At 25.8% G+C, this 27,346-nt stretch overlaps 2 protein-coding genes across 5 annotated transcripts in view; one reads left to right on the forward strand and one right to left on the reverse strand.

Moving 5' to 3' along the window:
• Nucleotides 1-27,346, forward strand: part of Ubr3 (Ubr3 ubiquitin ligase) — a 225,097-nt gene that overhangs the window by 78,100 nt on the left and 119,651 nt on the right. The window lies entirely within an intron of this gene.
• Nucleotides 1,165-27,346, reverse strand: part of orion (chemokine-like protein orion) — a 51,198-nt gene continuing 25,016 nt past the window's right edge. The window contains exons 2-9 of one of the 2 annotated variants that reach the window (XM_075381161.1): nt 15,896-16,583; nt 14,888-15,029; nt 14,623-14,795; nt 13,499-13,681; nt 9,690-9,907; nt 8,382-8,617; nt 8,137-8,284; nt 1,165-6,064 (exon numbers count right to left, since the gene is read on the reverse strand). In XM_075381161.1, coding sequence (XP_075237276.1) covers nt 5,770-6,064; nt 8,137-8,284; nt 8,382-8,617; nt 9,690-9,907; nt 13,499-13,681; nt 14,623-14,795; nt 14,888-15,029; nt 15,896-16,432 — 1,932 coding nt within the window. In that variant the 5' untranslated portion in view covers nt 16,433-16,583 and the 3' untranslated portion in view covers nt 1,165-5,769. The remainder of the gene's footprint in view (nt 6,065-8,136; nt 8,285-8,381; nt 8,618-9,689; nt 9,908-13,498; nt 13,682-14,622; nt 14,796-14,887; nt 15,030-15,895; nt 16,584-27,346) is intronic. The other variant, XM_075381159.1, reaches the window with a different exon arrangement.

Here is a 27,346-nt window from a genome sequence, read left to right on the forward strand (position 1 = left end):
TACCTTTTGTACATTTTTTTTCTAATTTAAAAATAAATTTGAAGTATAAAAAAAAAAAAACATTTTTTTTAGAATTTTGATCATGGCAGTATTATTTGCCTTTCAGTAATAGTAGATAAATTATTCTAACCATGGAGACTAATTAAGCTAATATTTAAAAAAAAAAAAGAAGATATATATATATATTTACTGACATTAATCTTTATTTTTCTACTTTTAAATTTTATTAATATTAGCTCTGCCTAGTACAGAATATTAGATGAAACATATGTTATATTAATTTTACCATGAAAGTACTTTCGCAGGATCCCGCATCTTCAGTCATGATTGAAAATCGCTTATTAAAAATAATGAAAATTGCATATTAATTTATTATATGAGTGCTATTATGTGTTTTTTTATAAGACAGTCTCCCTCAAATGCTGTCTGATGGTTTACCAAATTGAAATTTTGTTTGTATTTAAATGTGTAATATTTTTCTAACGTTTTTAATTTTATGACATCTTTATTAATTTCTAATATTTCTAAATCTGTATTAAAATCAGAAGCGGTTTGTTTATTGTTTATTAGATAGTCTGTGCCATATTAGATAAATGCAATTTATTATTTTTGTAATTTCTATAATGTTCCAAGAAATCTAGTTTTAAAAGTTTTATATGTTTTTCCTATATCAATACGATTGCAATCATTATATATAATTTATAAATTCCACACAGATTGTTTATATTATTATGTTTGTTTTTTTAATATGTTATTACTTGGCTATTTAGCTACATTTAAATTAGCATTCAAACCTAATTACCACATAAAATATTTAAAAAATAAAAATATTGTTACACGCTTGTAGGAAATAATTTAGGGGAAAATGGAGTGTTTTATAGATGAATTACTAGTTCACAGAGTGTATATAGCTCTTAATTAATAATAATTATGTGGTATAAATTGAAATTTTTATTATCGTGTATGCTTAGTTTAGTAAATTTCAAATTACAAACTATGGTGCTCCAATTTTATATCGGATTTAATGTACACATACATTTATCTTATCACTTCAGGAACTTCCTGAGTTTTATATGTATAAAGTAAACATCGTTTTAACTACAGAATAATAAAAGACTATTTTCTATTGTAAAGCAATAGTTCATAAAAATGAAAGAAAACAAATTACGTATTAAAAATTTTATTTTAATGTATGATTGTGTTAAAATTTATAAATTATTTTATAAAATAGAAACTAAAACTATATAGCATTATTAAAATATTAAAGACAAACCAATAAAAAAAAAAGACTTAATACTTAAATTGACAGTCTTAGTTTACTTTTCAGACATTAAAAAAAAAAAATAACGTTATCTAACAAAGTAAATAATTAAAAATACTATAAAAAATGACTAAATTAAAAATTTTCTATGGGCATCTTTTTTTTTTTTACATAAAAAAATATTGTTTCATTTACAATCATTTTGTAATTTATATTTTATTGTAGAGAAAAAAATCAAAACTGCAAATGTAATTTAAAAATATATTTTATATCGGTACTTATTTTTTTAAATACTAACCTTTTCGCATAAAATTTTTTGATCATTGTCGACCATAACATACAATTATTTATACAATATTGTATTATGTTTGATGTTATTTATTTATTTCATCCAGCAACTACAGGCTTATTTCCAATTACAGATAGTTAAAATTTTTAAATTAGGATCAGAATTAACTCTGAACCTTGCGTATGAAAAGGGATTGGATGTTATTATTTCTTAAGAGTCTTCAGTTTTATTAGACTGAAGGTATCTTTGGTTTTTAATCCACATATATAAATCTTACATTATTAGTTGAAATTATATTGCGTTAATAAATATTGGGATGATATATTGTAACGCTGAAATCAAAGCACTGAAAAGATTGTTATCTAATATGTAATATCACAGCAGTAGTCTAATACTAATGGTAATTTAATAATTGACTTTCAAACAAAATTTGATAATATAGCCACACATAATCACATGTAGATAAAAGAAAGCACAGTAATGAATTTAACCAAGAATAAAAGAAAATAATTTTTTACGCCACGGAAAGACATGTTAACGCAAATGTAAATGAAGATGCTGTTTGTTTTCAACTAGAAATGCTATTTGTTGAGTAAGAAATATTTGAAATATGAAAAAGTACGAGAGTGTTTTACATATTTCCAAGCCACTGCCATTCATAGGAGTTAGGGCTACATCTTCTTTTTATGAATGAATATTTTCTATTGATGTAGTTTATTATAAGAGAGATCAAGGGACATGATTTTATTTAAGATGCATTTCATATTAAGCTTATTTAATGGTCTCCCTCTTAATAGTTATATCACATATACTGGTTCTACAGATCATGTGGCAGCTGTACTTAACGGTCAGTTCTAGGCCTACAAAACTCGAAATAAGGAAGAACACATCAAAGGTAAGGAAAAGAGGCAGATATTGAGTAAGGCCAACTTATCTACTCTTCTTTTAGGATCCACATTACATAATAAATAACATTACCTAATGTAAAACCCAACATTATTTCTTTCAGGAAGGTGATGACTATTTTTCTTAATATTCCTTAGAGATTTGGGGAAATTTATATTGATGTGAGAATAGGCCGATTTTGTTTTGATCAATTTCCAGAAATTAAAGAGCCACTTAAGAAAATGTGGTAGACTTCTAAAGGATTGAGACCCCCCCCCCCCCCCCAACAATAAAGTGACAAAAAAATTTTATGTTAATTTTTTATTTTTTTTTTATACTTAAATATGCATATGATCAGATCAACAAGTATTCCAGCACTGATCTATTTGGATGGAACATGGATATTGTGTTAGAAAGTAGTAACAAATTGGAAAATCAAAAATTATGTAATGCCTCCGGATTTAAATATGAGACCATTAATTCAGAAACCAAAAGAAATTACGGCTAAAGTGTATAGGACATATCTTATGAATAAATGCATCAAAGAATTTAGGAGTGTCGGGTTAAATATATTTGTTATATCCAGGTAGAAATGAGAAGAGGAATTTATGGAATTGATTCAATACTTAAGTGGTATATGAAACCACAAACTGAAGTACATTTTTAGGTTTTGAGTAAGACTAAAGAACGCCTGTTATCCTGATTGTTAAGTTATCCTTTCCTCACCATGTTTTTTCGTATTCTTGGTTGTTTTTATCAGTTCTGAAGGTGTTGGTTTAACCCTGTTAGGTTCTAAGAATGTCAGGATCTGTAGAGCCAGTATGTTTTTGGCATTGTGGTAGAGGGGGCTGCTTTTTGACTGACTCGGGGCAAGATTTATCTTTCCAGTGGGTGCACAACAATCTCAATGGCTGAAGAGCTTATTGATTGGGTAAAATTATGCTTATTAATCCCTCAGAAAAAAAAAGAAAGTGTTTTGGGTTAATTTGCTGATTCTGCAGTAAACAATGGGAAATAATTGAATTTAAATTCTTTTTCGTATCACAAAAGTTGCCTTTCCACCAAGCTTTCTGCCAAACTGGTAGCAGCTTTGTCTTTCATGAGTTTGAATCTTGATCAAGCTTGAAATAATTTTCATATATAAGTAAATAAATAAACAATTTATAAGTGATAATAAATTTTTCAATGCGATTGGATACTTTAAAGGACATATAATACTAAAGACAGGTGAAAGTTCGATGGTTGTTTAATATATAGTTAAAAAAGGAGTTTGTTAGAGCAGTATGATTTAAACTGGATTATACAAATTATTTATCAGTAATACGTTGACGTCATTTGGATTATACCCTGATCTGAAAGATTGTAAGCATTAATAGATGTCATTACTCAGAAAGGATCTAATGTATTCCTATAATTGGAGATATCAGTCTCGTTTGATGGTCTCTGTTGATAGGTTGACCCTTTATAGCATCCATCTCTTTATTATATCCTTTTTCTTTTCTCCTCAGCAGATGGTATTTTGTGGGTTTTCCTAGACCCAGTAGTATCTATTTTAAGGATATAAAGGGGAGAGGCTTCTTTTAGTAGCTGTGCCATGGCTGTACAGAAAGTGCAACCTAAAGCTGACCGCTTATAAGGTAAATGTTTAATTATAATATTTTTAGATTGAACAAGTTGAATTATGAACATAGTCCTCACAGATGACATATTTCTTGTTGTTTTAATTAGTTCTAAATAAATTAATATTAAAAAAAACTAGCTAATTTAATGTGCAATGTTTTGATAGCAAACTCATTGTATATTTTAACTCCAGATACAGTAATTTTGAATGGTCTTTATTTGTGTGAAAATGCGTGTTTTACTAGATATGAAAAATAAACTTTTTCCACTCCTTTTTCATTATAAAAATATTTACTGAATTATCAGATGTATTTTTATAAAAAAATGTATTGATTCTATTTGAGTTCAGTAATGAAAATAGATAGAACTCAGTTTGATACATTACACTTTCATAAGATTAAGTGAATAAGATGTTTGGCCAAAAAATTAATTTAAAAAAGTTATTCCTTGTACAATTAGGTGGTTATTTTCACTTGAATAATGGTTTAATTAAAATGTTTTTTAATGTTTTAAATAATATTTTTTAAGTCCAGTATAAAGTTGGTAGTTATAGCCAACTTATGATTATTTGAATTGCCATGTAACCATGATGTGTCCTTACAAAAAATGTTTATTTAAAAGTTAATTCAGTACTTCATTTTGCCTTTTTTTTTTTTAATTATTGTTTTGTGTTATGGTATCATATATATTGTTTGAGATATTTGATCATACAGTAGAATGGGAGATTGTTGAAATCCAGTACATACAAAAGTGTAAAAAAAAATTATTAAATGAATAATAAAGAAGAGGAACTTGTATCTGTAATAGAAATTTCTTCAAACCAAACTGAAAGAGTCTTTTGATAAAAACATCGACAAAGATAACATTAATGAACTGTTGATGTGATAAAATAATAAAGGATTTTTTGAGAATGGGAATAAAAATCGTGCAGTATGCAAAGCGTAGAGTTCAATCAACCAGAGAATCTGGTCTTGATATGTTATCAGTCAAGCTATATTGTTATCCTCTTGTATATGAGCTTTACAAGTTTTGGTTAAAAGAAAAATATTTTTTCTACTAAAAATGAAATACCGAGCTCCTTTTTTCTCTGCCTCAGATTGTTAAGTATTAAGAAGATTGTTTTTGAATTTTAATAGAGGTTGCAGTAAAATTTATTTTATACTTTTATCATTGGAGTTGATTTTTGGATTAACCGTAAGTTTGCTAAAGTTCGGTTAATCTAGCATCCTTTTTCTGGTCATTATTGAAAATAACCTATAGTTTGGCTGTAATTTATTATTTTAAAGCAAGGGTAGTGTTCTTGACCTATTAAATACAACAAAAACTCATTCATATGAAAGTTATTTGAAAAGGTATCAAGTCTATAGATTGGAATAAAGATAATAAATTCCTATATTTTTAATACAAACTTTTATCACCTTTTGATGTCTCATTTAGAGAAAAATAGTTTAAAAAAATGTCATATCAAAACAAGAATGTTATATCTATCTACTTAATAATAATAATTTTAAACTGATATTCATTAATTAACTTTTTTTCCATCCTTTATTGAATTATGATTAAGGAATTATTACATATAAGCATTTTATATTTTATATATAAATATTTTTTTTTAAAAAAAAAGCAAGTACATTATTGAAAAAGATGCCCGTTAAGTAAAATTAAACCATGTATATATTTATATTTAATTCTGATTAAATTATCAGCTTCCAATTTAAATCTCTTCAAAATCTTCTTGTAAATGCGGTGCCATATTATATGTAAATACTTTTGGTGAAATAAATCCGCCGGATCCATCCATACCTTTATGCATTAAACCGACTCCAGATAATGGTGTTGGAGGTTGTGGTCCGACGATTTGCGTATCGATGTACGGTACTGTATGTTGTGCGATATCTTTATAGATATCGGTATATGTAAATATTAAAAATTGATCTTTTTGTGAATCGGGACGATTATTAAATGGATGTTTTGTCGGTACATCAGGCGCTTTTAGTTTTACTTCGGTCCTGTTTAAAGGAAGAAAAACAAAAATGAGAGTATTTTTATTAATGATTCATAAATAAATATTTGTACAAATAAGTAAAAGTATAATTAACAATTGCTAAAAGTTAAAATATAATTATTCAATGAAAAATAAATTTAATTAAGCTATATAGAAAAAATAAATGAAAATTAATTTTTAATTTTCATTTATATAATATAATCTGTTACGGTACTAATTGTGTATTTTTACATAATTTTACTGTTATTAAAATTTAATGATAATTAAAATTCTAAATTAATTTTAATGTAATTAAAATTTTATGATTTTTAAACTTCTGAACAATTGTTGGATGCTGTAAAGGCTTAACGTTGAAAGCACACACCTACATTTCATCAACAATTATGCATTTTTATGACTTGTTAAAAAATGCCTTGTGTCATGCAATGAAATGGATTCACATTTCAGTGAAATGTAGGAACTAGTTCATAGTTCTGCCCATTTATATAGCACCTTAATTATTTATTTTCATTTTTTAATATATTACTACCAGAGATCCAGTTATTGAACCATCAGGATGAGGTTTTTACAATCTCATATAGTACCCGATTATTTATTTTACTTTTAAACTTATAATTTATGATTTTATTTTTAAAAACAAGTAATAGTTACAATAAATTTCTTCTTTTTTTAAAAATTATTATCGAGTACCTATCCATATACATGAACTGAGATAAGTTAATAATTTTTAATAACTTAAAATTATAAAAATTTTAAAAAAATGTTTTTTTTATTATTGGGTGAAAGGTGTCATACAATTTAATTAGTCAAAAATATTAAAGAAAACATATGAGCTGGGTTTTAACTTGTTTCAATGAAATTGTTTCTGCTAGAGCAAACCTTCATAAAAAAGGTTTTCTTGTTTAAATGGTGTATATTTGAAATAAAGATTAATGCATGATTATTGTCGACGTTGTTTACTGTAAACAATTAAAATAAAAGCAATATTTTCAGTAAGAAATGCTTCATCATATTTTTGGAAAAAGTTCCACATGATCAGAAGAATTTTGAAAGTGATAATTTTAGATAAGTTTTTTTTTTGTTCTTCAATAAATGGATAGTTTAAAAAGGTTTTGTGATGTAGCCTTAAAATATTCTGAAAATTAATAATTTTATATTCCTTGAAATTAACCAGTAAAAATATTTAAATTGATTATATGATTATACAATTGATTATAACCTCTATTTAACGAGCCTTGATATTACAAAAACCTAAATTTTATTAATTTTTTTACTGCACCATGACAGTTAAATAAATTTATGTGTAAATTTACCTCTATTTAACATATTCATACCTCTACATAACGAAATGGTGACATTTTGTAATTTTTATGAAATGTTTTTTAGAAATAATGACATTAAAATTTAGTATCTTGAACATCATGTGAGTTTAAGGTAGTTTTATTCTTTTGATTTCTTTACCTAAATTGTACCTGTTTACAAACACAAAATATTCTTCACAACAGTCAAATAGGCAGGTTATTTTTTATTTAACTGTTAAAGCGAAAATTCCTAAGATTCTCTTACAACCTACTAGAATAAAATTCTAACTTAAAATTTAAACACATGTTCAGTTACTGTCTGCCGATAAATTATAATAGGTAAGATTCTAACTTAAGATTTGAACACACGTTCGGTTACTGCCTATACATTAAAGTGGCGGAATTCCCTGAAATCCATTAACTAATGCAGAGCTCTAAAATTACTGTGTACACTTTCATTCATTTATCTAAACGAGACATTTATCTGTAGTATGAAGACATAACAAATAGAATTCTTAGGAAACTTTTAACACATATTCCCTCTATTGTTCAGTGCATACATACAATTCAGCAATAATTTTTCCGAAGAACCTCTATTTAACGAAAACCTCTCAAAAGAAGTTTTCGCGGAGATTCTGGATTTCGTTACATAGAGGTTCAATTGTATAAATATAAATTTTATTAACTGAATGTTGGATTTTAAATTATTAAAAATTTTAATATATTAATTAAGTATTAATATGATGATACAGGTGTTTTTTTTAATATATCTTACCGTGGGGATTCTGAAGCACCATCTGTGTTATCGTTGCTAATCCACTCACTTTTTTCTTTTGGCTTTATTAATAAACCATTACTGAAATTAAATGGTGTAATACGTATTTCTAGATTTAAATGTGTACCCAGTTTTCTGAATTTGACTCCTGAAAAAATTTCAAACCATAATAATTACAGTTTACAATGAAATAATTATTAAGATTATTCATTTTATAAAAAACTATTTTTTTATTTTTTATTTACCTGTTAAAACATGATTTTGCGGTGCAGTTAACTCATCTAGATCTATACCACGTTCTTCCCATGACATCATATGATAGTCTTTATTTCTAACGCCTGTTATATCGATTTTATATTCATCAACTGGTCTCCATGAAAGAGTTGTTTCGTTGATTATACCTTTTGGTAACATCTTACCTTCTTGAATTTGTAAATGTATAATATGATCAACTTTGATAAAGCGTATTGCTGTGACAACCCTGGAAAACGTAATATAAATAAACCAATTATTACTTTGTATACTAAAACTAACCGTATTTTGTATTCTATTAGATTTTATGGATTAGAACTTTGGTTCTCCTTCATTGAACCTCACAAATATCAAGGATGCATAATTAACTACACAGGTTCTTTAATCCAGATTTCAAAATCGACCTGATAAAAATTATTTTGAAGATCAGTGATGTGCACCCAATGTTTTATATTTCTATAAGCATAAAATTATTTTGTTCGTCATATTTTTTTAACAATTCTTATTACTGCAAATGTTTATCATTTTGAGTATGCTGTGTAGTTGATGAATAATCCAGAAGTATTCGTAATAAATAATTTAGCTTTATTTAGCTTAGACCTCTAAGTTATTGCAAGTTTTGTTTCTGTAATAGTAGTACTAGTAATAATGATAGTTTCTGATACTGTTTCCTTAGTGGTGTGGTGTTTTTCTTATAGGCTGATGTTTGGAACTCTTGTTTCCTACTTCAGCGTTGCAGAAATTAATAACAGAGGTGCTTGTCAGGTGAAATCTAACACTTATATTACATAATCAACCAGTTTAATTTAATATTAACATTACTTGTTATTGCTTTTATAAATACTTAGAAAATGTTCAGTTTTTTTAAAAATACATCAATTTTTTTTCTAAATATATATATATACTAAGGCATCCTAGAATAGTCGCTCTAATATTGGAAGGACAGGTAGAAGGAAAAAATTGTGTACGCAGGCCACGTTTGGAATATGTAAAACAAATTGTTAGAAATGTAGGATGTCGAGGGTATACTGAAATGAAACGACTAGCACTAGATAGGGAATCTTGGAGAGCTGCATCAAATCAGTCAGATGACTGAAGACAAAAAAAAAATATATATATATAGTCATTCTAATCAGTGTTACTTCTTTTAAATAACTGTTAATATCGATAAAAATTGCTTATGTTTTTATTTATATAATTTAAAATTTATAAAAAAATATACTAATTTGCCTTTTTTCTTAATATGTAATACGTGCATCATTTAATTAAAATGAATCGTGATAAAATTATGTTGTACTCACATATTTTCCTCTACGTTAGATGTAACTGGACGTAAATTAAAATAACGATCAGAGAAGTAAGGATCATCGCAAATACATAAACAATATGAACAATGCCAGAACAAATATCTCCACCATGAGTCAACTTTTGTTACTCTAGCGCATGATTGCGATAAGTCACCCAATTTTTCTCCATTCTTGTATTCAATCCATCTATAACGTTCGTTGCTCATCGTCTCCTAATGTTATTAACAAAAAGAAAATTATAAAATAAAAAAAAATTGTAACATATATATATGCATGTGATCTGGACTTAAGACCCTACAATTTAATACTCTTTTTATTTTTTGTAGTTTCTCTTGATTTTAACAAATTTAAATAAAATTCTTTAACATTAATTTCATGAATCATGTGTATATATATATATATATATATATATATAAAGTGATTTTGATTTTTCCAATTATAAAATATATTTTTTTTTACCATTAATATTATTTTTAACATTTCTTGCCATTTTTGTTAAGCAATATATGTATAATATATTTAATAAAAATCTTTAGTTTGAAAATTGTAGCTGTAGATAGACCACTATCAAGAAATGAACAAAAGCTGTTTGGATTGAATGAATTCATTTTTATCCTTGAATTATACCGTGAAAATACTTCTCTCAATAATATAAATGCTATATATTATGTTAAAGCCCAATACTAAGCAGTAATGATGGCGATAAAAAATGAAAAGTTTCAAAACTTACTACAAGAACACCAATGGAATTTTTTCTACATATTTAAAAAAAAAATCGTCTACAGTCCAATGAAAAACAAAAGTATGAACATATATAAAACATATTGATCAAATTGAGAAGCTCCTTTTTGAGGTTGGAAAAAATTAAACTTCGCTGATTGATGGGAAGAAATCTTTTTTATTTCCGTTGATCAAGTTAAGTTAAATAATATTAAGTGTACTACTTAACATTAGGCTAGGTAACTGCATAATTTTTATAAATTTTGGTTAATGAAAACATTTTGTGCCCAAAAAAAAGGCTTGTTTTTATTATTATTTATATATATTTTATATTGTTCTAATATTTTTCCTTTTTGTATGAGACATGTATACATTGCATGTTTATGTATACACGTGTATGACTATTTGTATTTGTAAAGTATGAGAGCTTTGCACTTGATTTGACCTTTTGTATCAACTACTAGATGTCCTTGACGACTTAACGTTGTTCTTGTAACCAGCAATATAAGTTTATTTTTTTATTTTTTAAATAATATTCATTTAATAATTTAAATCTTGAATAAGTCAATACCCTTTTATTAAATGGTTTTATTTGCTTTTCTTTTTCGCTTAAGTTGGTTTAAATCAATGTATATTTAGTGATGTTAAAACAGATTAGTAATACAGATATTTGTTTGAAAGTATTTCGTAAGATTTAGTATATAGAATAAATTACATTACCAGTTAACAATTTTCATATTTTATTTCTTTGAAAACATTTTGAAAATTGGTTACAAGATTATTAAAACAGTTGTCCTTTATATTGCAAAACAGAAATTTTTGATATTTTCTTCATTTAAATGAATTTTTTAAAAACCCTTCTTCGATTTCAAGGTGTTGTAATTTCTAAATTAATAAATCCTCTGTACACCATAAGTTTAAATTTTTATTAAATATAAAAAATTAAGTATTTTTTCTAATGATAATAATAATAATAATAATTTCTCCGCTAGTGAGATGCCTATATACAATGAATTAACATTAGTATAATCAGGAACTGTCTAAAATACAGTAGTAATTTAGTATGTGATCTGTACAAAAAAATACCTTATATAGATCACATCAGGTATGTACAGATATCCTACTCTACAGATAAAGGAAAAATAAGAATTTATCATACCAGGATTTTCTTAGTTCAAAGGAAACCATGATAAAACCTTGGATCAGAGCAGCATCACAAAACATATTATTATTAATTATAAAATAAAAGTAGATGCGGTTAAAGTCCATATTAATTATTTGAAGTTTAAATATATAAAATAATATTATGATTAATAGATGAAGCTATTAAATCACAAAATAACTGGGTGTGTTACTGAAACTTTTTGTGCATATATTTATGTAAACGTTAATGGAGAAGTGAAAAATTCAGGGGTAAATTAGTATTATTTAAAAATTCATTTACAGTAATATCGTCTTTGATAAAGAAAATCTTTTAATTTTATTTATTGTAACTAAATAATTGCCGAATTTACTAAATTTTAATAATTTTGCTGCACGTTTAGGTTTTTAATTTCTATGTAGATCTTTATTATTTTTTATTAATTATAAGCATTGTATAGTATCAAATTAAAATGAATAATTCAGAAGATTTTTTACTGTAATAGAAAATAATACTATAGAACAAAATAACCCTAGTAAAGATTTTACATCTAGTGATGTAACCTCGGTTATGTCTAGGATATAACCTAGGAATGAGCATGGAAATTATATTACAAAAAAAAAAATTAAGCTGCAATATTTCTCCCCCCCCCCTCACCAAAGGCTATTAATATTTAACCATGGTAAATTGATGAGAAAATCTTACTGATCGATTGATCTCTCATAAACAGTATATAGTACTATTTTAGGAATAAAATAGTATCCCTCCCTCTCCTCCCTCACTATCTCTCTCTAATGTTATTAATATTTAGTCACGGTCAATCGGTGAGAAAAGCTTACTGATTGATTAATCTCTCGTAAACAGAACATAGTACTATTTTAGGAATCATTATACAAATTTTTTTTAGATCATAAAACATGAAATCTGTAAGTCTTTTAAAATTTATTTTGTGAAAGTTGACAGGCAGTTTATAAAAAGTCATGTTACCTCGAATCAAATGTCAATATATTATGTCATTTATATATATATGAATGCAGAATGCTTTCTTTTATATGAAAATGTTAAAGCGGTTTTTTAATTGATGAATTCTGTTAATAAATTGTTTTCCCTTTGCCATAATTAGATTAGATTAAGATTAAGATTTTAACTTGTCCTACTCAGTATGTGTCCAGTGGGTGGTATTTAATAAAAAATTAAAATATTTTTAATAAAAAAATCTTAAAACTTCTAAGTTCTTACGTCGATTAGACTACGAAAAAATGCTTCTTAAGCAGAATTAAATACTTTTTTCCTTTTGTATAAATAAATAATCATATTAAGTACTTTCACAAAAATGTCTACATCTTTAGAACAGTTCATTTTTTTTTACATGAAAAATAAATTTTAAGAAAATAATGTAGGAAAATATGTTTTCTATTTATATTTATTGAAATAAATTGGATTATTCTGATGATATTACAAGCTACTGATAGATAATGTAATTTTTTTTAATATTGCATTTAAATATATTTTAAAATGTAAAATTTTTAAAAATCAAATTTTTTTAATAATATAAATTAAATTTTATTATTTCCCTGTACCTGTTATCGTCTTGATTTTTTACTCCATCAAAATACATTTTCATTGATTTGTTATAATATTTATTTCTCAAGGGTGTAAGCAATTTATTACTATAGATTTTTAAAATTTAAATGTTTTATATACTTAAAAATAAATTTATTTATTAACTTAATAAAATTAGTGTAATTCAATGTTTATAGTATTTATATCTTTTTAAATATTGAAATCTGTTTTTAAGATTCTATTTGTCATCCGTAATAATTCTTTTTTTTTTTTCTTTTTTTTTTTAATTTTCCTCTTCATAATCTTTTATAGGGTCAAATGTGTTGATCTTATTTACGAGTAGTTAAAGTATTTTTAAGTAATAAAAATTTATACTTACTGCCTGACACACTGTCATATCTGAATCTATGAATTTACAATCCACTATTCGTCCATTGCAATTTCTTTGCTGACTACAAAAATTATCTTTGTAACAGCCGAACTGCTTTGTGTATGAATAATACTGGCAATTTTCTCTACATGTTTCTTCGTTGTTTAAATCAATTTCATTTTGAATGTATCCCTGTAAATTAATAGAAATTATTATTATACACACATACACACGCACACATGTAAATAATAAAATATTTTGTTTGAATTTAATTATCACTTGTGAGGTCAATGATTTAATTATAGGATAGGATGTACTATATATATATATATATATATATATATATATATATATAATCTGTATCATGCCCAGTTTGAAAATAAAGTAGTATATTAGTTTCTCAAGTTTTTTATTAATATTTAAAACATTAAATTTTTAATGATTTTTTTTAAATTTGTAATTCTAGTTTTAAGTTTTAAATTTTAGCATATATATTTTTTTTTTACGAATGAGTTTTCATCACATCAGAAACTGATTAAAAATTTGCAGGAAATTAGTCAAAAAAATTGTTAGCTACGCATTAGAATTATAGTAAAAACATTAAAGACGCAGAAGGGAACAAAGTAAAAATAAATTTATTATAAACAAATATACAGATTTGTTCAAAAATAAGAACTTGGTTTCTCGTTAAGTCAATGTACCCCTGCTTATTCTGTTTCGTAATTTAAAATGCATCATAACTTTGGAACATTCACCACATTAACAAGATTTTCTATTTATTAGCAAAAATTAAATGTTTATTGAAAAAATGCGATTCTTATCTGTAGACGTAAAAAATAATTGAGGCTCTCAAAAGTGTAGGTTTTAATTAAGATTTCAGTCCTCTGATTTTTTAATTTTATTATTGTTATTAATATATAAAATATTTTTAATCAAGTAACATTAAATTTAAATGACAATGTCACCTTTTATTCTACTACTCTTAAGATTGTAAATGGTTTTCATTAAGTAATATTAAAACTTTTCTTTAATATCTAATGCCGAAAATAATTATATATGAACAGAAACTGTTCTTAAACATCTTTCTTCTATTACCGGCAGTTTATTTTTATAATATATAAATAAATATATACCTGTAAGAGTCGTGTCAATTGTGTATACGTTTCATCTTCAACATATTTATACGGATCGCATCGCCACATCGATTGATCAGCATCCGACATAGCTTTTTTTGCCATTTGAACTTGTAAACGCATTCTGTGCAGATATTTTTCTTTACTTTTGTTCGCTTCCAAAGTAAAATTTCCTGTACAACAAATTTATCGTTTAACGTATATTTAATCATTTATACGGTACCAAATTTTTTAGAGTGTTTTATAAAATTTTAATCATACACACCTTTATTATATAGTCGTAACAGCATCCACGAAAACTGCATCATAGTATAGCCTTTTAATTGGGTCATTTGTAACGAAGTATATATATTATATATAACTTGTTGAGGAGATTGTTGTACATTACATAAATTACTGCCGATTTCCTGTGTGAATTAAAAAAAAAAAGAAGTAAATAATCAAAATTTACAGTTTTTCCAACATTTGTCATTAGCCCTGAACCACCTTAACATATACCAGGTAGAAAGATTTTATCATGCACAAACATAATATATATGATCATAATAGAAAAAATGCAGCCTTTTTTCTTTGTTTATAAAAGTTCTGTCTGGACATGTAAAAATATGAATTGATTACATACAGAAAAAATTATAATTATGTTGTTAGTTTTTGATAAACTCTAAATGTTGTATCCATGTTTATTAGACTAAATTTCCTCGATCACAATTAATTTTATGAAAATATGTAACAAAAGTGTAAATCGAAACAATATGATTAACAAACTTTATTAGAAATAGGATGCAGTTGTTGTTTTATTCCTAATTTGAGGAATGACTCAAAAAAACCAAATAATGGCTGAGGTTTTATTTGATAAAACCAGGACTTGTCTCAGAAAATCTAATCTATTCTAGTCTAGCTTTCTTATTACAAGCCTCATAGAGAAATGAAGTCCACGTATGCAGGTCTACCCATCATACTACCAATCTATATTAACAAATCTGTTAGTTCAGTTACTATCTTCATAGACAGTTAAGTTTCCAATCTGGTCTTGTAACATCCATCTTGGAGGGAGAGGATTATAAAATAATGTGATGGACTGCAGACTTTATATGTAATTAGGTTATTTTATTGTTTTTTTCTGAAACAACTAAAAAATGCTACTGTAATATTTTGTTAATTTGTTAATTAAATATAAAAATTTCTTTTCAACATTGTTTATATGCCAATGCGAGATAAAAGTTTTATTAATTTTTCTTATAATTATATAAAAAAATATTTAAAAAATAATTACCTTTAATATTTGTTCATAAATGTTTGAATTTTGATTATCTCCTTCTATAATACTGCCAATACGATCCATCGCTTTAGATACAGAAGCGGTATCGACAGTATCTTGTAAAACATTTTCAGCGAAATCTTGCCATTTACGTTGATTTTTATCAGATTCTGGTGAATGTTGATGTTGTCGGAAATTTTTATATAAACCGATAATACCGGTCGTTTCGACTTCGATTATCGCGTACGACCATATCGGTGATACTAATAGTTCAGGTATCGGACCTAATTGTACGTTATTAAATGTTTCACATATTTTATTGTATTCTTCTAATAATTTTACGTCTTTACCGCCACGCAATTCAGCTATCTTTTCCCATTCTTGATGCGATAATTTACGCCACAGTCTACTTATACGATGTATCGTCGATATTCGTAGTTGATCGATTTCACTTAATTTTGTTTGCTTGGCATCGATTTTATTTTGCGATATTATCGTTAATATATATAAAAATATTGTTATAATTACGTTAATTCTTCGATCGGTTGTCATTTTATTTTATTATGTAATTTAATTAATACTGCTATATAAATACTGAAGGTTTTTTTTATTGTCTTTTTTATTAAAATTTGTTGTATTTGTTTTACATATATTTTTATATATACTTTACTTCTAACCCATTTAATTTAATTGATGTATACGTCTGTTGAAAAGAGTATTTATCACAAATACAAGAATTGAACAATTCAAAATAAAATATGCATTCTTAAAGTAGTGCATTAGGTTTATAAATTGCTTTATCATTAATTTGATATTTAAATCTATCTGTCTATTGTCAACGTTAGAGTATAAAAATTATTTTCTGATATGTGTGACCTAATGCATCAGAAATTAATATTTATTGATTCATTATTATTACCAGTAACTTCTATGTCATAATTAAAAATATTCTGACGTTCATTAATTTTTTAATACAAGTAAAACTTTGTTCTAACCCTTAGTTTGATTTAAATTAAGAAATTATTGAGAAAGAAAATAAATAGTATTCTTTTCTTCTTTTTTATATTTTAAGTTTCATTTAAAATTTTAGGCTTAAAAAAAGTTGTTTATTAGAATCTTAAAGAGGGAAGAAAAACCATGTCTTTATAAATATAATAATATCGATGCAGAGACATGATGATACACAAAACACATGATTTTAATAAAAATATTTGTAGTATTGTAAATAAAAGATATATTGAAAATCATAAATTTTTTTTTTTTTTAAATAAATAAACATAATTCCTGGTTGATTTAAACAGCAACTAAATATCATTGTCATTGCTATTATCTTACGATCATCATAACATTTTATGAAATACAAAAACAATTGTAAATAAATATTATTAAATACAAAATAAATATTTGTTTATCAGTATACATATTTGCTTATATTAAGATAATTTATTTTACTTAATTTTTTTTATCAGTCATGTCATTTTCAACACATTCTTCTGTTCTACACTTTTTAATATCTTTTAAAACATAATGTAATTAATTATCATTGAAATGCTTTCATTTTATATATATATATAGTTTACGAGATTACTTGCTTACTAATGTAAATTCAGCCTACAGGATATTCTATATTATGTCTATATACAGTTGTATAGGTGGGATGTGTTATTATGTTGTTTTTTTTACGTGTTATTTTTTAAATTGTATTTAATTGACAGATTAATACATTCAACTTTGTAACACCTAATCGAGTCATGCATGTTGTAATGAACGAACTTACCTACATAATTTATACGTTTGTTTCTATTTTTAATTAATTGTTTTAAAATTCCATACTTTATATATTATTTTATAAATTAATCTCTTTGTTTTATATATGTAAAACAACTTATGTTAATGATGTGAATCAGATGACATTGACGATGTGTGTATTTGTGGTGTGGTCAATGTCCTAACTCAGGGCAACTTGCTTTTTAGATATATGAAGCCGACTCAAATTGCATTAAATAAAAGAAACTGGATCTTTACATGGAAATAATTATATTATTAATATTTTAACCGTATTGATAAAAATTAAAAAAAAAACAAAAAATAAAGATTTGTCAAAATTTCTTGAAGTAGAATTTACTTTCAAAAATCCTGTATTATTAAAAAGTTTTTCTGCCATGTTATTTGCAAAAAAAAAATACCCTTTTTGATTTATCATTTATATCAATTGATCAAAACGGGAGGTAGGAAGGCCCAAACTTTTATCTGATTGGTTTCTTTTATGCTCCCCTTCGGTCAGGATATTCTTTCGTAAGTCCTGTAAATAGTCACGTAAAAAATTAAAGAACTGCTGTTGGTGTCAGCACAAATATACCAGGGGCTTATAAAAAGAATGAACAGGAGAGGTGTAAACTGTGGAAAAGTCAATTCATAAGACTTTCCTGTCCCAGTTGTAGTGATTTTTATCTTAATATGCCAATCTCTGTGGCAGAGTGGTAGCATCTCAGCCTTTCATCCTAAGGTTCTGGGTTCAAATCCCAGTCTTGTATGGTATTTTACTATGCTACAAAATTTCCATTCATTCCCATTACATTAATTCATCAAGTAGGGGAAAAAAGGTTCTTCTTTGCTATGAAGCTGATGTGTTTTCATATATATATATATTACATTTTATTTATTTATTTATTTTTTTTACTTTTTAGAACATAAGTTTGTCTGATAGTTCCAAAGTAAGTTTTTAAAATAAAAAAATTAACTAATACAGAGAGAGACATTTAAACATAAATGTATAGAGAGCACCTTTAACATAACTAAAAGATGCTTTTAGAATTAGATTATTATTGTATAATGATATTAAGTTATGTTTTTCTTACATTCAAAGGATTTTCATGGCAAAACATTACAAAATTTTTCACCAATGTGACTCTAGATTTAAAATCTTTTTGCTTTACATTATTCATAACTATATGTGTGTGTATGCACATGCATACACACACACACACCAATAAAAATTAATATAAAGAAAATCGTAGCTCATACATGATAATTTTTAGTTTGTTTTTCTTCATCAGTTTTCTTTTCTTTATTATTTTTTTATCAATAGAAGATTTTCATCTTGTAAGAAGAATTTTTGTATACCCACCCATATTTAAATTAAAAAAGTAATTTTACATTTTTTTTCTTCTGGAATTTTGATGTTAAATACCAAATTAAGGGTATATAATTTGTCAGTAATACTTTATTTTCAATATGTAGTTTTGGTGGTAAGGTGTTGAAATTTAAAGAATTAAAAAAAAAATGCTTGTTTAAGTTTAATTTTTCATTTAAATTTTCAACTGAAAGGTAGTTTTCTCCTGTTCTCATAATTATTACTAATTAGACAGTATTAATTACAGTATTATGAAAGACCTTGACTACATTCGTGATAACATTACTTATATTTTTATGTGCTATTATAATACTTTTTGTTCTTTTTTCTGTTTTTTAATTTATAAGCCCCCTTATTATTCTTACTTTTTTTGTTATTCAACATATTGTGATTAATCATATTATTATCATCATTATTTTAAGATTAATAAAAAATAATTTATGACAAATGCAAAAGCGATGCTAAAGGTTATTATGCAGTGTATTATTTTTATTGTTGTTATTTATTAATTTTATTATGATGAGTTATCATTAATTTTTATTTATTTAGTTTTTTTTTTTTTTATAATAGACATTGATTTTAACACGATGAATATTATCTAGTTGAACTGTATCATTTATTAGTTCATTTATTTTTGTTTACAGAACCGTATTATTTATTTATTTTTGTAATTAAATAATACTTTAATTCAATTTATTTCAATTCTCTAATCTCCTCCCTCCCCTTCCTCTCTATGTGTGTTGTAAATTTAAATAATAGCGTTATTTAAATGCTCTAAGAAACATAAAAATTAAGAGTAGTGGTTTCTCTTTACTTTTAAATTATTCTTCTTTTAATATTTCTATGTAGTTAAGTTATTATAACTTTTAAATGTCTTCTCTCTTAGTACTATGTTCTAGTGTGTATGTATACACGCTTACGTACGTGTAGCACCACACAATTCTTTTTATGCTTCCATAATTCATGTAATGAAGAATATGCGCAGTGTCCTTCCACAAGTTTGTTTCTCTTTTATTCTTTGAACAAGGTTATTGTAATATAGTATTCATAATTTCTTGGAAATACATTATTAATCACACATCAGTTTCAGTTAAATAATTATTCTTACACTTGACAGATTTATAATAGATTTTTTAATAGAAACTTTATTTTTAATATAAATCTGATTAAATAATGAATAATTATTATTACTCCTTTTGAGTTTATGAATGTTAATGTTAAAATAGTTAAAAAGTATCGGCTATTTTTTTTATTTTGTTGTAAAATTTTTTATTTTTGAAATAACTTATTAAAAAATAAAACATTTAAAAAAATGTACGAGAAGTTCTTTATCAACGCTTAGTAGAATATTAAAAATGTTTATTTCGGCTCTAAATTAACTATAATTTGACACCATCTTCAAAATATTTAATTTAAAAATAAAGGTGTTTTTATTGATTTATAGCGAAAATGTCTTCTTTACAGCAATTACTGAAATCATGATATTCATTTCTTTTTAAATATTATTATTATTATTTACCAAATTAAGAAGTTTAATTAATTTTTTTTTTTTTTAATAGTAAATAGTATGACAAAAATTATGCATAAATCGTTACATAAGTCACTTTTAAAGTAAATATGTTTTTGTCCTGAGTAAGATTGTAAACTGCAACTTTTTAACAACAGAATGCTTTCACACAACCGAGAATGTATTGGAAAATAACATATTCAAAATTAAAGTGTGTAGAATATTAACGCTTAAAGCTTTATTCAATAAATCAACCAGTTTTTCCGGTATATTATCAAAGTTAAGAATGCTGTGAAGTGATTTAATTTCAAAAGAAAAAAAGGAAATATCTCAAACTATTAAAAATAAATTTTCATCCGGTTTTATTTTTTTAAATATATTTGTTTTGTAGTATTATGGTTAATCAATAACATTTTTAGTACAGTATTTTTTTAAATTTATTTTGGATTCATCTGCATGGTTGATTGTTTTTGATTGCTAGAAATATAGGAGGCATAATAGTACTAGACAATTCAGTCGTTAAGTTTAGGGATTTGTATGCAATCTCTGGGTAGTTAATAATGATTATCGGTCACTGGCTTTACATAAAGTCATTGTTTTAAGTGATTCAATCCACTATAGTACTGGATGTAGAAATAAAAACTAAAAAATAGAATCGGGAATTGAGTTGGATTAATCAACAGAAAGATGATAATTCGATCAGGAATATATGAAACCATATACTATTTTCAAATATGTATATTTTAGTTAGAAAATATATATACAAATAGAAAATAATTAGATATTTTCATGTTAAATTTAGCGTGTGATACATGTTAATTTTTTATGATTATGTCCTTGTTTGACCTCTAATTATTTTGAAGGTCATGTTAATTTTATACTTTTTAATTTATTATAATAATATTGTATTGTATTTCTCTATCATACATATTAAATCATATTGTTATATTTTGTACATATTACATAACACCGTCTCATGACAGCAGTTTTTACATTTGTGGAAAACTACATATTCATAAATTTCTACATTATCATAAATATAATATTTTAATTAAATATATATATTTTTTAACTTTTTTTTTTTTTAAGTGATTAAGTATAACTATATAGAATCTTTTTTTAATGATATATGCATATTTGTTTTTATCTTTATTATTATTGTTTTAAATAATTTGTCATTACTTTTAAAATATTGCTTATGCATCGTAACTGTTAAAAATGTCTTTATTTCACAGATTTTTTTATAATAATATCTAAATTGCTTTTCTTTTTTATTTTATTACAAAAAGTACTTAACATGTATTTTTAATGATGTGTATTGTTACTGAATACATAACATTTTAAATAAAATATAAAACATAAAAGTTTCATTCGGCTACTATTTTGATGATTATGAATTGAGATTGATTGATTCATAACATTACTGAACGCTGTTTAAGAATTGATTCTGTTAGAATTGAAGAGGCGATCAAAAAATTATATTTTCACGTTAAATGACAGTCAGGATCATTTTCATAACTAATTTCTAATCATAAAAGTTTGCTAAAAAAATGAATAAAGGAGGAAAAATGAATAAAATAAAGGAAGAAAGAGATTTTCCTGTTCTTTTTTCCCACAAATTTTTCCAAGAACAAAAGACAAGGAAAGAGAATTTGAAAATGAAATTATCAAAAGAGTGGAGAGAATAGAGGAAGAATGAATGACTAGGAACAGAGAAAATAGCTAAAAAGAAAGATATGTAGCTGGTTTGGAGTGTGATACTAATATGGCCAAAATTGAAGAGAAAAAAAGAAGAAATAATAGAGTTGTTAGAAATATAGAATTTAAACTTAAAGAATTAAAAGATTGTATTAAGATATATAGACCAAAAAAGTATAATTGAATGATGTTTAAATAAACTATTGTTTTTTACTTTATAAGCCGAGTATTATTTCAAAAGATTTAAGGGATACATTAATTTGTAGCTGTTCATTATGACATGTCAGTCTTTCTTATGGCTGTAAAACATTAATTAAAGCATTTTAGGTACTTGTTTTTAGAATAATATTGTGAATTATTTAACCAACAACCACTATATTCAACAGAAATTATTTGTAAGGTAAAATATTGTCTGTATTTATATCGTGAACTCACAAGTTGTATGCTACTGTAGATTTGTCTCTGTAAAGTAGGTAACTGCGATCATTTTTACTATTCATCTTTAGTAAGCTTGGCATGGGATGTTTGTTATTCTTAAAAATGGCTGTGGTATTTTTTATTCAGTGATATACAACCATTACATTTATTGTACTTTACATATAAAAACCGGATAGAATTGTAATCTTTTGTGAAAGAATTTTATAAATTTATTTTGAGGTTTGTTTTAATTTTATGCTTGCCTTTACAGATTTTTTTGTATCCAGAAATGCTGGTTGTTTAACCAACAGACTTCTTTCCTTTTCTTTTTCCTGTTTAGCCTCCGGTAACTATCGTTTAGATAATTCTTCAGAGGATGATATGTATGAGTGTAATGAAGTGTAGTCTTGTACATTCTCAGTTCGACCATACTGAGATGTGTGGTTAATTGAAACCCAACCACCAAAGAACACCGGTATCCACGATCTAGTATTCAAATCCGTGTAAAAATAATTGGCTTTACTAGGACTTGAACGCTGTAACTCTCGACTTCCAGATCAGCTGATTTGGGAAGATGCGTTAACCACTAGACCAACCCAGTGGGTTAACCAACAGACTTCACATCTCATTTGATTTATATATGTAATTTTTTTTTCATCTTCTAGTTTCGGTTGTAGTTAAATAATAATAAAGTATTCTCATTTGCTTTTATAAAAGAATACATTGGAAAATTTCTCATGAACTCAAATACAATTTGAGTAGTAAACAACCATTACTGATTGCGTGGTTATAATTCTGTTATACATGATGATAAAAAAGAATATCAGGGTTTAAAAGCTAATATATCTTAACTTTGACTTACAATAATGAAATACAAATAAAATGAAAGAGTAACTGTAACAGTTTTTACCAGAAGTGTTCAGTGCGAGAACATTTAGTCACACAGTACACATCCAACCAGTAGGGAGAGTATGTCTGATACTTAAACAAGCATGTCTGTAATAATGGAAGTGACAGCTGCTTCAGTCCTCTGTTTCAAATTGGGTAGATCACTAGGCATATACATAAGATCTTTTATTAAACTCCAAAGAAATAAAATCGCATAGGGTCATATCAGGTAACCTTGGAAGCCAGAGGAACAGCTCTGTCATGCCAGTTGATAGGCATGACAGAGTTGGGAAAAACATTCAACTGATCCCGTATGGAATTATGCTAGTGAAGAGGCATATGATGTTGCCAAATAAAATCCTGTGGTCTGTCTTGCAGTTGAAGCCGTGTATGCGACATATGCAAATCTTGTTGCACTCTCTTCTGTAGAAAGAAGTTAAATTGCTGTCGAGATATCACACAGAAGTCATTTAATTTTGGGATTCCCTTTCATACTGTAGGAGTTTGTGGGTCTTTTCTGATCCCCCCCAGATATGAATATTATGTAAGTTAACTTTTTTACTAAGGGAAATGTTGACTCGTCTATAAACACAATATGATCAAGAAGGTTGTCAATTGTTGTCAACAGTATGGACGCATAATATCTTAAAACATTCAACACTATCATCACCATCATTGCTAGTTCATGGCAAGCCTTTCTAACAGATTTTTTAGGATTACTTTGGAAGGACTCCTTTTTTACATTCAACATTTTCTATTGATATATCATCAGTGAATTTTATTGCCATTTGGAGTCTCACAATTAAACTTTCCGTGGAACACACATTGAACCGTAATTACAAATTCACATTCACTACAAGACACTGGAGACTTTCTGTCCAGAGGTGTTATCTTTGTTAGTAGTACTGTCAAGCTGAAAGATAGGGAATCTATCAACGGCGATGCGCACAAATAAAACTAACTGTCCGTCTTACTCTTTGGTCCTAGCCTTATATCAGTACTGTATACCTCAAAGAGGTATAACAAATTAAACCCGTAATATTCTTTTTTGTATACCCAATAATATAAAAAAAGAATATAATCGTGTGTGTAATATATAGAACAATATATGTTTAGTTAGTTGAGTTTAGGTATTTTATGAACCCACCGGGTTGGTCTAGTGGTGAACGCGTCTTCCCAAATCCGCTGATTTGGAAGTCAAGAGTTCCAGCGTTCAGGTCCTAGTAAAGCCAGTTATTTTTACACGGATTTGAATACTAGATAGTGGATACCGGTGTTCTTTGGTGGTTGGGTTTCAATTAACCACACATCTCAGAAATGGTTGAACTGAGAATGTGCAAGACTACACTTCATTTGCACTCATACATATCATCCTAATTCATCCTCTGAAGTATTATCTAAACGGTAGTTACCGGAGGCTAAACAGGAAAAAAAAAGGTATTTTATGAGAATTTTGTTTTAAAAGAATTAAAATTGTTACTATTTTATAGCATGTGATTTTATTTTTAAATATAAAAACATTTTCTGTAATGTAAGCAAGTGGGTCTGACTCAGAGATAGATCGTTTGTTACACTTGTTATGCTATGACACAACTATAACATTGAGTTTTATTATTTTTTAACTTTGTTAAATGCTTATGTTTGTATATTTTAATTACATAATATTGAAGGTGATGTGATCTGTTTATTTATAATTTTTATAAATATTGTGTCAGTTCTACAGTACTATTATTGTTATAAAGTAAAACAGTCCAATTTTCTAATAAACAAATTATATAATTTTTATTTATAATATATTCTTTATCATTTTGTTTAGTAAAAAAGAAAAAAAATCAATAAATTAATCGAATTTTAATTTTCATTTAAAAAAAAGCTGGTGTGCACTATATGTATGTAATATATATAATACATTAGTTATTTTGCGACTTAATCTCTAAAATACTGTTGTATTTAGTGGTCTGATTGATTGAATTTTGGTGCTTTGATATGGAAGATTTAATGATGTTGAATAATCATTTTTTTACTGTCTATATTATTACCATCATCAAATGTTATGGTTTTTCTTCTCGTGCGCGCATGCACACACACACCCACACAATTATATTAGTCATGAGTGATTCATTTTTAAATTTATATTGGTTCAATGTATTTTTAGATAGATAATTAGTATTACTTTAGTTGCATCTGTACATAGGTACACTGAAAACTTGTTAATTGAGAGCAATAATGTTGTACATTTAGTTTATTCACTCATTTACACATTAAAAATATTTCTTTTGTTCGGTATATTTTGACAAAAGATTCTCAATTAAAATTTAAATATTATGTTAACAATATTTTTTTTTTTAGATCATTAGAATGTATGTTATATATCAGATGGATATACGGATTTAATTTTCCTGACCCTGATAAAAATAGTTTGAAGTTAAAATCTTATTGTAATTTAATAAATAAATAAAAAATTAATTCATTTTGATTTTTTTAATCAATTTTTTACGCATTCATTTCCTGTTTATATAGTTTTGTCCTTGTTACAATTAGTTTCACTTTTAATTTCAGCTGTATTTTGTATTGTATTTTTTATGCTCATTTGTAAATTAAGTGAAATGATGTATTTGTCTATTAAGGGAATTATTTACGAATTAATTCTTTTTTGTGGATATGAAACTTTTTATATATGTTAGAGTAGTATATGGGTGTATATAGAACATCCACTTTACTTTCTGATCATTTTTTTTTTTTTGCAAAACTGCATTCTCTCCTCATAGTTTTCCAAACCTACTTGATTTTCACTTTAAAATATGTCTAGCTGAACACAATAAAACTTAGTCAACTCTTTGTACATTTGAAGGATTGAAACCCGAAAAAATTTTTCTGCTTGAAAATAACATGAAATAAATAAACCCGACAGTAATTAAAAATGTAAGCGATACAAATACTTTTTCAAAGATCAAACAGCACGTTTATTATAATAACCATCATTTCCAGCTCGTTATTATACCTATAGAATTCCATATTTATATCACCAATAACTTTCATAACACAACTCTATATATTCAAGACGATTTTTCATCCCTATTCAAAAGAACTAACTCTGTGCCATTTTTAAAGCTCTGAATCTTAACTCTGTAAGTTACTAATAATGTAACACTTTTTATTAACTTGTTTGTCAATATTTTATTACGTATGATATGCTTTTTTATTACAGTCTTATCTAAAAAATGGAGGAACAGAATTATTATAATTAAATAAAAATATTTTAATCGCATTTAAAATTGATAAATTACTAGTAGTAGATAAAGTATATCTATACATTTATAAACAATGGGTATTTGTAACAAAGGAAGACTTTTTTTTTAAGAACACAGTTTCAAATTGCATAACATAGATAGGCGCCTAACAGAAAAATAAACGTCTAATAAAACATAGACTCGATGTAACTAGAAAATGAAGCAAAACATTTTTTTTAAATTGTAAAAAATCTAAAAATAAATATCAGCTTTATAATGAATTTCTTTATTGTTGTTGTATGATGATATTAAGAAAATAACGATTTACTTTTAATGATATTTAAAGTTTGTTAAAATAATTAAAAGACGATTTATATTTTAAAGTTTTTATTTTTTATAATGTATGTTCAACAAAATTAAACTATTATTCTCCCTAGTTTAACTTTGGTTGTTGCGTATATTGTATGTATTTATTTATTTAGTTATTACAGATTGTTAAAGTTTGTTACATTCAATTGAGGTTTGATTAAATAGGCCTATATATATATATACTGTGATGTACAGTGCTTAACTGCATAAATTTTCATGTCTAT

This window comes from Lycorma delicatula, chromosome 13 (assembly GCF_047948215.1).
Source record: "Lycorma delicatula isolate Av1 chromosome 13, ASM4794821v1, whole genome shotgun sequence".
Lineage (NCBI taxonomy): Eukaryota > Metazoa > Arthropoda > Insecta > Hemiptera > Fulgoridae > Lycorma > Lycorma delicatula.